This window comes from Erythrolamprus reginae, chromosome 9 (genome assembly GCF_031021105.1).
Source record: "Erythrolamprus reginae isolate rEryReg1 chromosome 9, rEryReg1.hap1, whole genome shotgun sequence".
In the NCBI taxonomy this organism is placed as follows: domain Eukaryota; kingdom Metazoa; phylum Chordata; class Lepidosauria; order Squamata; family Dipsadidae; genus Erythrolamprus; species Erythrolamprus reginae.
In genome coordinates, this window is record NC_091958.1 from 53,903,063 (window position 1) to 53,916,207 (window position 13,145).

Consider the following 13,145-nt stretch of genomic DNA (forward strand, 5'->3'; position numbering starts at 1 on the left):
AGTCTGCGGAGAGGGGCGGCATACAAATCTAAATAATAAATAAATAAAATAAATAAATGTAACAAATCTAATATTAAAAAGTAATCTAAAAAACGCCAATTTAAGAGACCAATCATACCAACAAGCATACCATGTATAAATTCTATAAGCCTAGGGGGAAGGGAGAAAAAAATTTCCATTCCCCCATGCCTGACGACAGAGGTGGGTTTTAAGGAGCTTGCGAAAGGCAAGGAGGGTGGGGGCAACTCTTATATCTGGGGGGAGCAGGTTCCAGAGGGTCGGGGACGCCACAGAGAAGGCTCTTCTCCTGGGTCCCGCCAAATGACATTGTTTAGTTGACGGGACCCGGAGAAGGCCAACTCTGTGGGACCTAACCGGTCGCTGGGATTCATGCGGCAGAAGGCGGTCCCGGAGATATTCTGGTCCAGTGCCATGAAGGGCTTTATAGGTCATAACCAACACTTTGAATTGTGATCGGAAACTGATCAGCAACCAGTGCAGAGTGCGGAGTGTTGGTGTGACATGGGCATATTTAGGGAAGCCCATGACTGCTCTCGCAGCTGCATTCTGCACGATCTGAAGTTTCTGAACACTTTTCAAAGGTAGCCCCATGTAGAGAGCGTTTCAGTAGTCGATCCTCGAGGTGATGAGGGCATGAGTGACTGTGAGCAGTGAGTCCTGGTCCAAATAGGGCCGCAACTGGTGCACCAGGCAAACCTGGGATAACGCCCCCCTCGCCACAGCTGAAAGGTGTTTCTCTAATGTGAGCTGTGGATCGAGGAGGATGCCCAGGTTGCGGATCCTCTCTGAGGGGGTTAGTAATTCCCCCCCAGGGTTATGGATGGACAGATGGCATTGTCCTTGGGATTTGTTAGCTAACCTAGCTAGGGTAAGCCAAATTGTGGGCACACATTTAATTGCCCGTCTCATTCGTATCTTGCGCAAACCTTGGATGGGAGAATTGGACTGGAATCTGATTTATCTCTCAGATGCTATTTGGGGTGCTGACATTAATCATTCATCGGGGAGGGTACAGTCAGTGATGGGCTGCTGCCCCCACGGGAGGGGGGCATTGGGGGTAGTAAGTTTATGCACTATTTATTGAAGACTTAATAGTTTTTTTAAAATTGTCCTTCCTCCTCTAGTACCTTAGTATAATCCTTAATGACTTTTAAAATAGGAAATAATTAAATACTATATTTTTACCCATAAACGCTTTAATCATTTTAATCCTTATATAGAACAGAACTTTTATAGCAATCAAAGAAAATTGAGCTACTTGCCTAATCTGTTATCCTACTGAACCTTGTGGGTTCAGTACAAAACCTTCAAATGTGACTGGGCTCCTCGACAAATGATGCTGTCTATCATTTGTCCTTTTTGTGGCTATTCAAATAATGTGACTTGATCAATTGAAAAAAGTTTCCAAGCATCTATTTGAAAACTGATCTTGGTCAGCAAGCCACTCCCACCCAGTCACATGACTTTTAAGCCACCCCCTAGTCACGTGATCATCAAGCCACTCCCACCTGGCCACTCCCAGTTTGGCAAGCGGGGTAAATTCCTGCTACCGGTTCTATAGAAGCAGTTTGAACTGGGAGCAACCCACGTCTGGTCCTTCCCCTTCTTTCCACTCCTCCTCCTCCTCCTCCTCTTCCTCTTCCTCTTTCTCCTCTTCCTCCTCCTCCCCTTCCTCTTTCTCTTTCTCTTCCTCCTCTTTCTCTTCCTCCTCTTCTTTCTCTTCCTCCTCCTCCTTTCTCTCTTCCTCCTCCTCTTTCTCTCTCTCTTCCTCCTCTTCCTCATCCTCTCTCTCTTCCTCCTCCTCCTCTTCCTCTTCCTCCTCTCTCTCTTCCTCCTCCTCTTCCTCTTTCTCTTCCTCCTCTTTCTCTCCCTCCTCTTCCTCTTTCTCTTCCTCCTCCTCTCTCTCTTCCTCCTCCTCCTCTTCCTCTTTCTCCTCTTTCTCTTCCTACTCTTCGTCTTCCTCTTCCTCCTCCTCTTTCTCTTCCTCCTCTTCTTTCTCTTCCTCCTCTTCCTCTTTCTCTTCCTCCTCTCTCTCTTCCTCCTCCTCTTCCTCCTCTTTCTCTCCCTCCTCTTCCTCTTTCTCTTCCTCCTCCTCTCTCTCTTCCTCCTCCTCCTCTTCCTCTTTCTCCTCTTTCTCTTCCTCCTCTTCGTCTTCCTCTTCCTCCTCCTCTTTCTCTTCCTCCTCTTCTTTCTCTTCCTCCTCTTCCTCTTTCTCTTCCTCCTCTCTCTCTTCCTCCTCCTCTTCCTCTTTCTCTTCCTCCTCTTTCTCTCCCTCCTCTTCCTCTTTCTCTTCCTCCTCCTCTCTCTCTTCCTCCTCCTCCTCTTCCTCTTTCTCTTCCTACTCTTCGTCTTCCTCTTCCTCCTCCTCTTTCTCTTCCTCCTCTTCCTCTTTCTCTTCCTCCTCTCTCTCTTCCTCCTCCTCTTCCTCTTTCTCTTCCTCCTCTTTCTCTCCCTCCTCTTCCTCTTTCTCTTCCTCCTCCTCTCTCTCTTCCTCCTCCTCCTCTTCCTCTTTCTCCTCTTTCTCTTCCTACTCTTCCTCTTCCTCCTCCTCTTTCTCTTCCTCCTCTTCCTCTTCCCTCTCCTCTTTCTCTTCCTCCTCTTCTTTCTCTTCCTCCTCTTTCTCTTTCTCTTCCTCCTCTTCCTCTTTCTCTTCCTCCTCTTCTTTCTCTTCCTCCTCCTTTCTCTCTTCCTCCTCTTCCTCCTCCCTCTCAACTCTGCAAGCCCCTCTCCCTTCTACCACTGATGATATTAGTTGGGTCACCAAACATCTGCAAGAAAACCACAAAACTCAGCGACCCCCAAGGACCCCACAGTTCAACCCTGAGCTGCAAATATTCTCTTCTATTAACATAGGTTTTTTCCCCCTGTTGAGTTCAATCAAGTTAATTCAACGGAGTTAATGCAAAAATTGCTTCCCGTGGATAAAATATTTGTGTGTTTTTTTCTATCACATCTAAACTGACCCCCTTGGTGGTAGCATTTGGAACTTCTTCCGCCTTCCTAGGCTGTGTGGCAACTTGGATGTTTATTTTGCTTATGGTTTCAGCTCTATTATGGGATGTCAGTAGCCCTGAGCTGTTTTGAGCAACTTCTTTAGGGAAAAAGCTGTGATGGGCAGAAAGAGAGAGAGGAAAAACAGCATGGGGTGGATGAAGGTTAGTTCCAAGCCTTCTCCACATTGTCAGAGAGTCACCAGAGGGGCTAATATTTCTCTCAAAGTCAGACTTCAGAGCTCTGCCCCATCATTCAGGGCACTTCTAAGGATTTGCACCAGGCACCCACAAAGACATAATCCAAATGAATTTCTGGAAGTGGTTTATGAGCCTAAGCGTGCATTTTAATGGCTTTTTAAAAGTACCGGTATATATGAGCTTTCTGAATTGCAAAATTCAGAACCTCCAAGTTCCTTTAGAACCAGGGACTGTATTGATTGGTGGGCAGCTCAGGCTGTTTGTTGAACTGAAGGGAAAGGGGGGGGGGGGACGGGACATGATCGAAAAATTTCAATATGTTAAAGGATTAAAGCAGAAAGAGGGAGATTGTGATTCCGCTAGTGAGACCCCATTTGGAATAGAATAGAATAGAATTTATTGGCCAAGTGCGATTGGACACACAAGGAATTTGTCTTGGTGCATATGCTCTCAGCGTACATAAAATAAAATATACATTTGTCAAGAATCATGTGGTATGACTCTTAATGATTGTCATAGGGGTCAAATAAGCAATGAAGAAACAATATACTGTGTTCAGTTCTGGAGACCTCACCTACAAAAGGATATGGATAAAATTGAAGGGGCCCAAAAATGGTAGAAGGTCTTAAGCATCAAACTGACCAGGAAAGACTTCATGAACTCAATCTGTCTAGTCTGGAGGACAGAAGGGAAAGGGGGGGACATGATCGAAACATTTAAATATGTTAAAGGGTTCAATAAGGTTCAGGAGGGAAGTGTTTTTAATAGGAAACAAGGGTCACAATCTGAGGTTAGTTGGGGGAAAGATCAGAAGCCACGTGAGAAAATATTATTTCACCGAAAGAGTCGTAGATGCTTGGAACAAACTTCCAGCAGACATGGTTGGTCAATCCTCAGTTTGTGCCGTAGGTTCACCATCACAGATCTAAGGACCAGAATATCTCCGGGACCGCCTTCTGCCACACGAATCCCAGCGACCAGTTAGGTCCCACAGAGTGGGCCTTCTCCGGGTCCTGTCGACTAAACAATGTCGTCTGGCGGGACCCAGGGGAAGAGCCTTCTCTGTGGTGGCTCCGACCCTCTAGAACAAGCTCCCCCCAGAGATTAGGATTGCCCCCACCCTCCTTGCCATTCGGAAACTCCTTAAAACCCACCTCTGCCGTCAGGCATGGGGGAATTGAAACATCTCCCCCTTGCCCATGTAGTTTCTGTGTATGATTCGATTGTGTGCTTGTTTTTATATATTGGGGTTTCTTCTGGATTTTTTAACCTAAAACTGTAATTTAGATTGCTAAATATTAGATTTGTTACTATATTGTTTTTTACCATTGTTGTTTTACCATTGTTGTGTCCAATAAATCTAATCTAATCTAATCTAATCTAATCTAATCTAATCTAATCTAATCTAATCCAATCCAATCCAATCCAATCTAATACTAGGAAAGTTGGATAAGGGTTTCCATTAAAGAAAACCTTAAGAGACAAGCTGAAGGATTATGCCCGCATCTCTACCTCTTCACCTAACAAATCTAAGTTCTTTCCACCAGAACTTGCAGCAAGCTCCACTTTATTTTTTCCGAGATGTCAAATTCTGAAAAAAACCCCCGAATTTTCATGCTCAGGAAATGTATCTGCGACTAGTACCAAATGTTTATGGGTTTTTTTATATAACGGAAAGGTCATGTTGTTACTCTTTTGTCAAAGGCTGATGGGAGTCCCATTTGTGGGATATGAACCTGCATTACACTCTCGTTCAATCACAGCAAGGTCTGTTTATCACGTCCTGTTATACCAGGGTTCTTTCTGGTTTTTTTTTTTGTTTTTAATCGGTAGAATTGAATTTCGGTAAGAGTCCGTAATTGGACTGTAAAAGTTTCCTTTAGGGCTTGTAGAATGCAGTGCTTTTTTTGAATGGAGTGCCCTTTCCGTCCAATATTTTAAAAAGAAGGTGGCGATTTGGGGAACGGAGGCTCGGCTGAAAGTTAAAGGGAACATTATGCATTGATGCAAGTGGAGGGGGGGGAATTAAAGATTAAAACTGTAATTCACACAGAATATAGAACGGTAAGGATGGAAGGGGCCTTGGAGGTCTTCTAGTCCAGTGATTTTCAACCTTTTTTGAGCTGCGGCACATTTTTTACATATACAAAATCATGGGGCACATTGAGCGGGGGGGGGAGTGGGGGGGCTAAAAAAAGTTTGGACAAAAAAAATTATCTCTCTCTCTTCCTCCCTTTCGCAATATTTCCCTCCCTCTTTCTTCCTTCCTTCCCCTCTCTGTCCATCCCTCTTTCTTTCTCTCTTCCTTCCTCTCCTTTTTGCTCTCTTTCTATCTCCCCCGCCTTCCCAGCCTCTCTTTCTCTCTCTCTTGCTTTCTTTCTTACTCTCTCTTTCTTTCTCTCTCTCTCTCTTGCTTTCTCTCCCTCTCTCTCTCTCTTGCTTTCTTTCTTTCTCTCTCTCTCTTTCTCTCTTGCTTTCTCTCTCTATCTCTCTTGCTTTATTTCTTTCTCTCTCTCTCTTTCTCTCTCTCTCTCTTGCTTTCTATCTCTCTCTCTTGCTTTCTTTCTCTCTCTCTCTCTTGCTTTCTTTCTCTCTCTCTTTCTCTCTCTCTCTCTCTTGCTTTCTCTCCCTCTCTCTCTCTCTTGCTTTCTTTCTCTCTCTCTCTTTCTCTCTTGCTTTCTCTCTCTATCTCTCTTGCTTTATTTATTTCTCTCTCTCTCTTTCTCTCTCTCTCTTGCTTTCTTTCTCTCTCTCTCTTGCTTTCGTTCTCTCTCTCTCTTACTTTCTTTCTCTCTCTCTCTTGCTTTCTTTCTGTCTCTCTTTCTCTCTCTCTTGCTTTCTTTCTCTCTCTCTTTCTCTCTTGCTTTCTCTCTCTCTCTCTCTCGTTCTCTCACTTGCTGAGCTTTGCGGCACACCTGACCATGTCTCGCAGCACACTAATGTGCCACGGCACACTGGTTGAAAAACACTGTTCTAGTCCAACCCTCTTCTCTTTTTTTAATAATAAATTTTATTAATTTTTTATAAAAATAACAAACTGACAGACACACATTTAACATAAAATTGGGGTTGCAATTTCCCCTCTTATTCTAGAAGTCAAATTTCCATACAGAAAAAAGAATACATTATTACTACCTCAAATCAACATATTAATTTAAATGAAAAGAAGAAATTTTGTTTAACCTTATATAAAAAAAACTTCATACATAAACAAGATAAAACACAAGATTTAAATACTTCTGTAGTTCTCACATAAGTTTTACTTCTTCTTATTATTTATCCATATATACACTTTATTCCAAATCACATAAAATTCTGATTCCTCTTGGTTGTTTAACCGTCTTGTCATCATATCCATTTCAGTGCAATCTAATATTTTGTTAATAACCTCTTCCTCTTTGGGAATATTTTCCCCTTTCCAATTTTGTGCATATACAATCCTGGCCGCTGTCAAAATACGAATAACTAAATGTAAAATACATTTCTTGTATTTCTGTTTAGTTATACCCAATAAATAAAATTCCGGGATTTTTTTCTATCTCTTGCATTACTATTTCTTTTATTATTCTTTCTATCATATTCCAATATAACTTAACTTTATGGCAAATCCACCATTGATGATCCACAATATGAACCTATTTCTTTCTTACATTTCCAACATAATGGGGACGTACAGTGGTACCTCATCATACGAACTTAATTGGTTCCAGGAGGAGGTTCGTAAGGTGAAAAGTTCGTAAGACGAAACAATGTTTCCCATAGGAATCAATGTAAAAGCAAATAATGCGTGCAAATCCTTCAGGAAATTCCCAAACTTTAGAAGGGAGGCGAACAGAGGGCAGGGAGGAGCAGCTAAAGGGGGCGGGTGGAAGAAGCAAGGCTAGGCTAAAGGGTGAGTGGGAAGGAAGAAAAGCAAGGGGGGCGCCCCTCCCTTTTCTTTCTTCAAAAGACACCCTTTCAGTGCCTTTGCAAGCACCTTGTTCTCTGCAAAATCTTTCCTCTTCCAAGCCGCCCCTCCCTTTTCTTTCTTCAAAAGAGGGGGAGGAAAGAAACCCCTTCATCCCAGCAGCAGCTGCTTGGGTTCGTAAGGTGAAAATAGTTTGGAAGAAGAGGCAAAAAAATCTTAAACACCGGGTTCGTATCTTGAAAAGTTCGTTAGAAGAGGCGTTCGTAAGATGAGGTACCACTGTATTAGGGAATAACCCTCTTCTCAAGGCAGGAGCCTTACAACATCCTAGACAAATGGTTGACCAGTCAAATTGCACTATTAAGATGAGATGCTGCCAACTAGTCTTTTTAGAGGGCAATGAGTGAATGGACATTGTTTGTGGAAGCTGGAAAGTTCCAGATCAGGGGTGAAATCTAGCAGGTTCCGACAGGTTCTGGAGAACCAATAGTAGAAATTTTGATTAGTTCAGAGAACCGGAAAATACCACCTCTACCTGGCCCCAGAGTGGGGAGGGAAGGGGGATTTTGCAGTATCCTTCCCCCGCCACGTTCACCAAGCCAGGCCCACAGAACCGGTAGTAAAAAAGAAATGGATTTCACCACTGTCTCAGATAGATGCAGAACATGGACCCGCAAACACATACATACTCACCATCGTCCTTGGTTTGCTCAGTGACCGGTGGATTGCTGGGCACCCCGTCCCCAATGCGGGTGAAGGCCAGCACCTGAATCTCATACACCACGTACTTCTGCAGGCCAGCTAGCAGGACCGAGAGGGTGTGGTTCCCTCGGACCACCTGGCTGCTTGGTTGACTTTGCACATCTCTGGCCTTGTACAAAATCTGCAGAGGAAAATAAAAAAACATGATAAAAGGTTCTCGGTATGCATATATTCATACTATTCAGACCAGAATATCTCTGGGATCGCCTTCTGCCGCAACAATCCCAGCGACCAGTTAGGTCCCACAGAGTTGGCCTTCTCTGGGTCCCGACGATTAAACAATGTTGTCTGGTGGGACCCAGGGGAAGAGCCTTCTCTGTGGTGGCCCCGGCCCTCTGGAACCAGCTCCCCCCAGAGATCAGAATTGCCCCCACCCTCCTTGCCTTTCATAAGCTCCTTAAAACCCACCTCTGTCGTCAGGCATGGGGGAACTGAGATATTCCTTTCCCCCCAGGCCTATACAATTTATTCATGGTATGTTTGTGTGTATGTTTGGTTTTTAATAAGGGTTTTTAGTTATTTTAAGTATTAGATTTGTCATATGCTGTTTTATTATTGTTGTTAGCCGCCCCGAGTCTACGGAGATAATAATAATAATAATAATTTGTAGTCTACTCTCCAAGGGCAGTCCCATGTAGAGTGCATTGCAAAAATCAAGATGGGAGGTGATGAGGGTCTGAGTGACTGTGCGTAGAGCCCCCTGGTCAAGACGGGAGGCTCTAGTGTGTACGAATGCTCCTATGGACAAATGGGGGACAATATTTGGGTTTAGATGCCTACCTTATAGCCCAGAATGAGCCCGTTTTGCTCGGGTTCCGGCACGGCCGACCACGTCAAAAGGATCTGAGTGGAACTCACGGCTTCAGCGGACACATTTGCTGGGGAAGCTGAAGGAACTGTGTGTGATCAAACGAAGAGCAATTAAAATCCAAACACGCCATCTGGTCATTCTTTTGAGCTTCTAGGATCTGAGCCATCATCGAAACATCATAGAGAAATATAGATCTAGAGTTGCTTCTAAAACAAAGTACAGTGTAGGTTGAGCCTGAGGGAGGAGTTAAATGTGTCATCAGTCATGAGTCCCTGTACACCCACAAGAGATCTATGTCCAGCCCACCTTGAGTGCCTATGTTATCTCCCGCTCATTTCCCTTGACTGTTAGTTGGCCAGATTCTTCTAGAGAGCAGTAAATATTTATACTCATTTGAACTGCTCAAATCTCTGGATTTCCCGGGCACTTGACATACTTGTAGTCTTTGAGTTACAACTGTGATGGAGTCTGGTCATTATGGTCTTACCCAAAGGTTGTATTTTATAACCATATCTGTGGTGGTTGTCAAGCAAACAGCACAAATGCTAAGCAAAGTCGTGGTTTACTATGGACATGGTTTTGCTGAAAATTGGAAATGTCAACCTTTGATGAAACCATTATAAAATGTGGTCACGTGCCTGTAGGAGGCTACGTGTAGCCATAAATATAAAAGTAGCAATGTTGCTGAAGGATTGAAATGCGCTCATATGATGTGTGTGTGTGTGTGTGTGTGTGTATGTGTCCCCAAATATCAGAATTTCTGATCAAGGTCATAAGTCCCGTTTTGGGGGGGGGTGTCAGTTATAACTTCCAGTAGTGCTTAAGTCATAAGTGGTCATAAGTCATTTCACACGTTAATGACGGCTTTGATAAATGCGATGACCTTCATTCATTGGAAGTCCAGAAATGAGATTTAAACATAGAATAGAATAGAATAGAATAGAATTCTTTATTGGACACACAAAGAATTTGTCATTGGTGCATATGTTAATGATGCATTTAAATATGTTAAAGGATTAAATAAGGTTCAGGGGGGAAGTGTTTTTAATAGGAAAGTGAACACAAGAACAAAGGGGTACGGTTTGGGGTTAATTGGGGGAAAGATCAGAAGCAACGTGAGAAAATATTATTCGACTGAAAGAGGAGTAGATGCTCAGAACAAACTTCCAGCAGACCTGGTTGGTAATTCCACAGACACTGAATTTAAACATGCCTGGGATAATCATACATATCCATCCTAAGATAAAATACAGGAAATAGTATAAGAACAGACTAGATGGACCACGAGGTCTTTTTCTGCCTTCAATCTATTTTTCTTTGTTTCTCTATGCTCTTAGTGTACATAAAAGAAAAGATGTCCTTCAAGAATCCTAAGGTACAGCATTTAATAATAGTCTAGGTATAAATAAGCAATCCAACCATATTAGGAGCCAGTCAACATCAGTTGTAAGGATACAAGCAACAAAACAAGCTCTATTAAATCTTATTTATTTATTTATTTATTCATTTGTCCAATACGCAATACATATGGAAGAGAATAGACATGAAGTAATATATGTAAAGATAATATGTAAAAATAGAGGAGAAGATATACGAAAGGAAGAAAATATATATGATATTTCCTCCCATGTTGACTGTATGACTGTAACTTGTTGCTTATATCCAAAGATTTTTATTAATATTGCTTCTTCATGGCTTATTTGACCCCTATGACAATCATTAAGTGTTGTACCATATGATTCTTGACAAATGTATATTTTATTTTATGTACGCTGAGAGCATATGCACCAAGACAAATTCCTTGTGTATCCAATCACACTTGGCCAATAAAAATTCTATTCTATTCTTTTCTATTCTATTCTATATGAGATAAAGGAAAGACAATTGGACAGGGGACGAAAGGCACACTGGTGCACTTATGTACGCCTCTTGAGGTGTTCAGCTGAATTCCCAGCTACTGGGGTCAGCCCCTCTGAAGGAAATCAAGTTAGTTAGTTAGTTAGTTAGTTAGTTAGTCAGTCAGTCATTCATTCATTCATTCATTCATTCATTCATTCATTCATTCATTCATTCATTTATCAGATTTGTATGCCGCCCCTCTCCGCAGACTCGGGGGCGGCTCACAGCAATAACAATACAATGTAAAACAAATCTAATATTTAAGTTAATTTAAAAACCCCAATTTAAAACCAATCATACATACTAGCGTACCATGCATAAATTTTATAAGCCTAGGGAGAGGGAAAAAGTCAATTCCCCCATGCCTGACGACAGAGGTGGGTTTTACGGAGCTTACGAAAGGCTAGGAGGGTGGGGGCAACTCTGATATCTGGGGGGAGCTGGTTCCAAAGGGTCGGGGCCGCCACAGAGAAGGCTCTTCCCCTGGGTCCTGCCAAACGACATTGTTAACTATCTGATTAGGAATACAGTGGTACCTCAAGATACGAACCCCTCGTCTTACGAACAACTCGTGATACGAACCCGGGGTTCAGAAAATTTTTGCCTCTTCTTACGAACTTTTTTCGAGTTACGAACCGGCGTTTGGAGACTGCTGGGAAGCCACGCGGCTGTTTTAAAAGGTAACAGCCGGGCGGCGGGGCTTCCCAGAAGCCTCCCGAACGCTGGTTCGTAACTCGAACAAAGTTCGTAAGAAGAGGCAAAATTTTGCTGAACCCCGGGTTCGGTTCGGGAGGTTGCTGGGAAGCCCCCCAGGCCGGCTGCGACCTTTTAAAACACCCGTGCCGCTTCGCAGCTGTCTCCCGAAGCCGAACGCGGAAGTTCGGCTTTAGCGTTCGGCTTCAGGAGACAGCTGGGAAGTGGCGCGGGTGTTTTAAAAGGTCGCAGCCGGCCTGGGGGGCTTCCCAGCAACCTCCCGAACCCAGGTTCGGGGTTCAGGGGGTGCTGGCAAGCCCCCCAGGCCGGCTGCGACCTTTTAAAACAGCCGCAGGGCTTCCCAGCAGTCGCCGAAAGCCGTTTTTTTTGCGGGGGGGTTTTTGGTTGCACGGATTAATTGACTTTACATTATTTCCTATGGGAAACAATGTTTCGTCTTACGAACCTTTCGTCTTACGAACCTCCTCCTTGCACCAATTAAGTTCGTATCATGAGGTATTACTGTATCTTCTTCATCTTGAAACATCCTCTTCCTCTTCCTCTCGCCATGCCTCGCCCATCCCTTTCCTCCTACTCTACCTTGTAATGACATGTGAAGATAATGGTTTTCCGCCGTGGCAGCCGTTGTTTCATTTGGCCTGTTAAATATTTTAATGAATTGTACTGTGGAATGGGGTTGTTTTGAATAGTATTATAAGCTGCCTTGGAGATCAATCTGTATTTGAGTGGCTCGCCATAAATCTTTTAGATGAACAAATAAATTAAACACGGGTCCCCAGATGGAGGAGACAGTGTCTCATTATCCGAACCGCTTCTCTCTACCTTTTACATGGCATTATGCATACATATCAAGCCTTGGAAATAAGCATGGCTTCCCACACCTGTCGGCTGTGGCGAGGGGGGCGTTTGCACAGGTACGCCTGGTGCACCAGTTGCGGCCCTATTTGGACAGGGAGTCATTGCTCACAGTCGCTCATGCCCTCATCACCTCGAGGTTCGACTACTGCAATGTCGCTTGGCGGGACTCAGGGGAAGAGCCTTCTATGTGGCGGCCCCGGCCCTCTGGAACCAACTCCCCCCCAGAGATTAGAATTGCCCCCACCCTCCTTGCCTTTCGTAAGCTGCTTAAAACCCACCTCTGCCGCCAGGCATGGGGGAACTGAGATACACTTCCCCCCTAGGCCTTTAAAATTTTATGCATGGTATGTCTGTATGTATGATTGGTTTTTATATAATGGGTTTTAACTGTTTTTAGTATTGGATTATACTGTTTTGTTACTGTTGTTAGCCGTCCCGAGTCTGCGGAGAGGGGCGGCATACAAATCCAATCAATCAATCAATCAATCAATCAATCAATTAATCAATCAATCAATGCTCTCTACATGGGGCTACCTTTGAAAGGTGTTCGGAAACTTCAGATTGTGCAGAATGCGGCCACGAGAGATATTGTGGGGTTACCTAGGTTCACTCACGTCTCTTCAACACTCCATGGCTTGCACTGGCTGCCAATCAGTTTCCAGTCACAATTCAAAGTCTTGGTAATGACCTATAAGGCCCGACATGGCATCGGACCAGAATACCTCCGGGACCGTCTTCTGCCGCACGAATCCCAGCGGCCGATAAGGTCCCACAGAGTTGGCCTTCTCCGGGTCCCATCGACTAAACAATGCCTTCTGGCAGGCCCCAGGGGAAGAAAGGCTCTGTGGCGGCCCCGACCCTCTGCAATCAATTCCCCCCCGAGATCAGAATTGCCGCCACCCTCTTTAACTTTCATAAATTGCTTAAGACCCACCTATATCGCCAGGCGTGGGGGAATTGAGACACCTCCCCCAGGCTTACA

The 13,145-nt window shown here is 44.0% G+C and overlaps 1 protein-coding gene across 4 annotated transcripts in view; it reads right to left on the reverse strand.

The window, feature by feature from the left end:
• SDK1 (sidekick cell adhesion molecule 1) overlaps positions 1 to 13,145 on the reverse strand; it is a 601,127-nt gene that overhangs the window by 127,598 nt on the left and 460,384 nt on the right. For all 4 annotated transcript variants that reach the window (XM_070761314.1, XM_070761317.1, XM_070761313.1 and 1 more), the window contains exons 26-27: positions 8,662 to 8,777; positions 7,813 to 8,002 (exon numbers count right to left, since the gene is read on the reverse strand). In XM_070761314.1, coding sequence (XP_070617415.1) covers positions 7,813 to 8,002; positions 8,662 to 8,777 — 306 coding nt within the window. The remainder of the gene's footprint in view (positions 1 to 7,812; positions 8,003 to 8,661; positions 8,778 to 13,145) is intronic.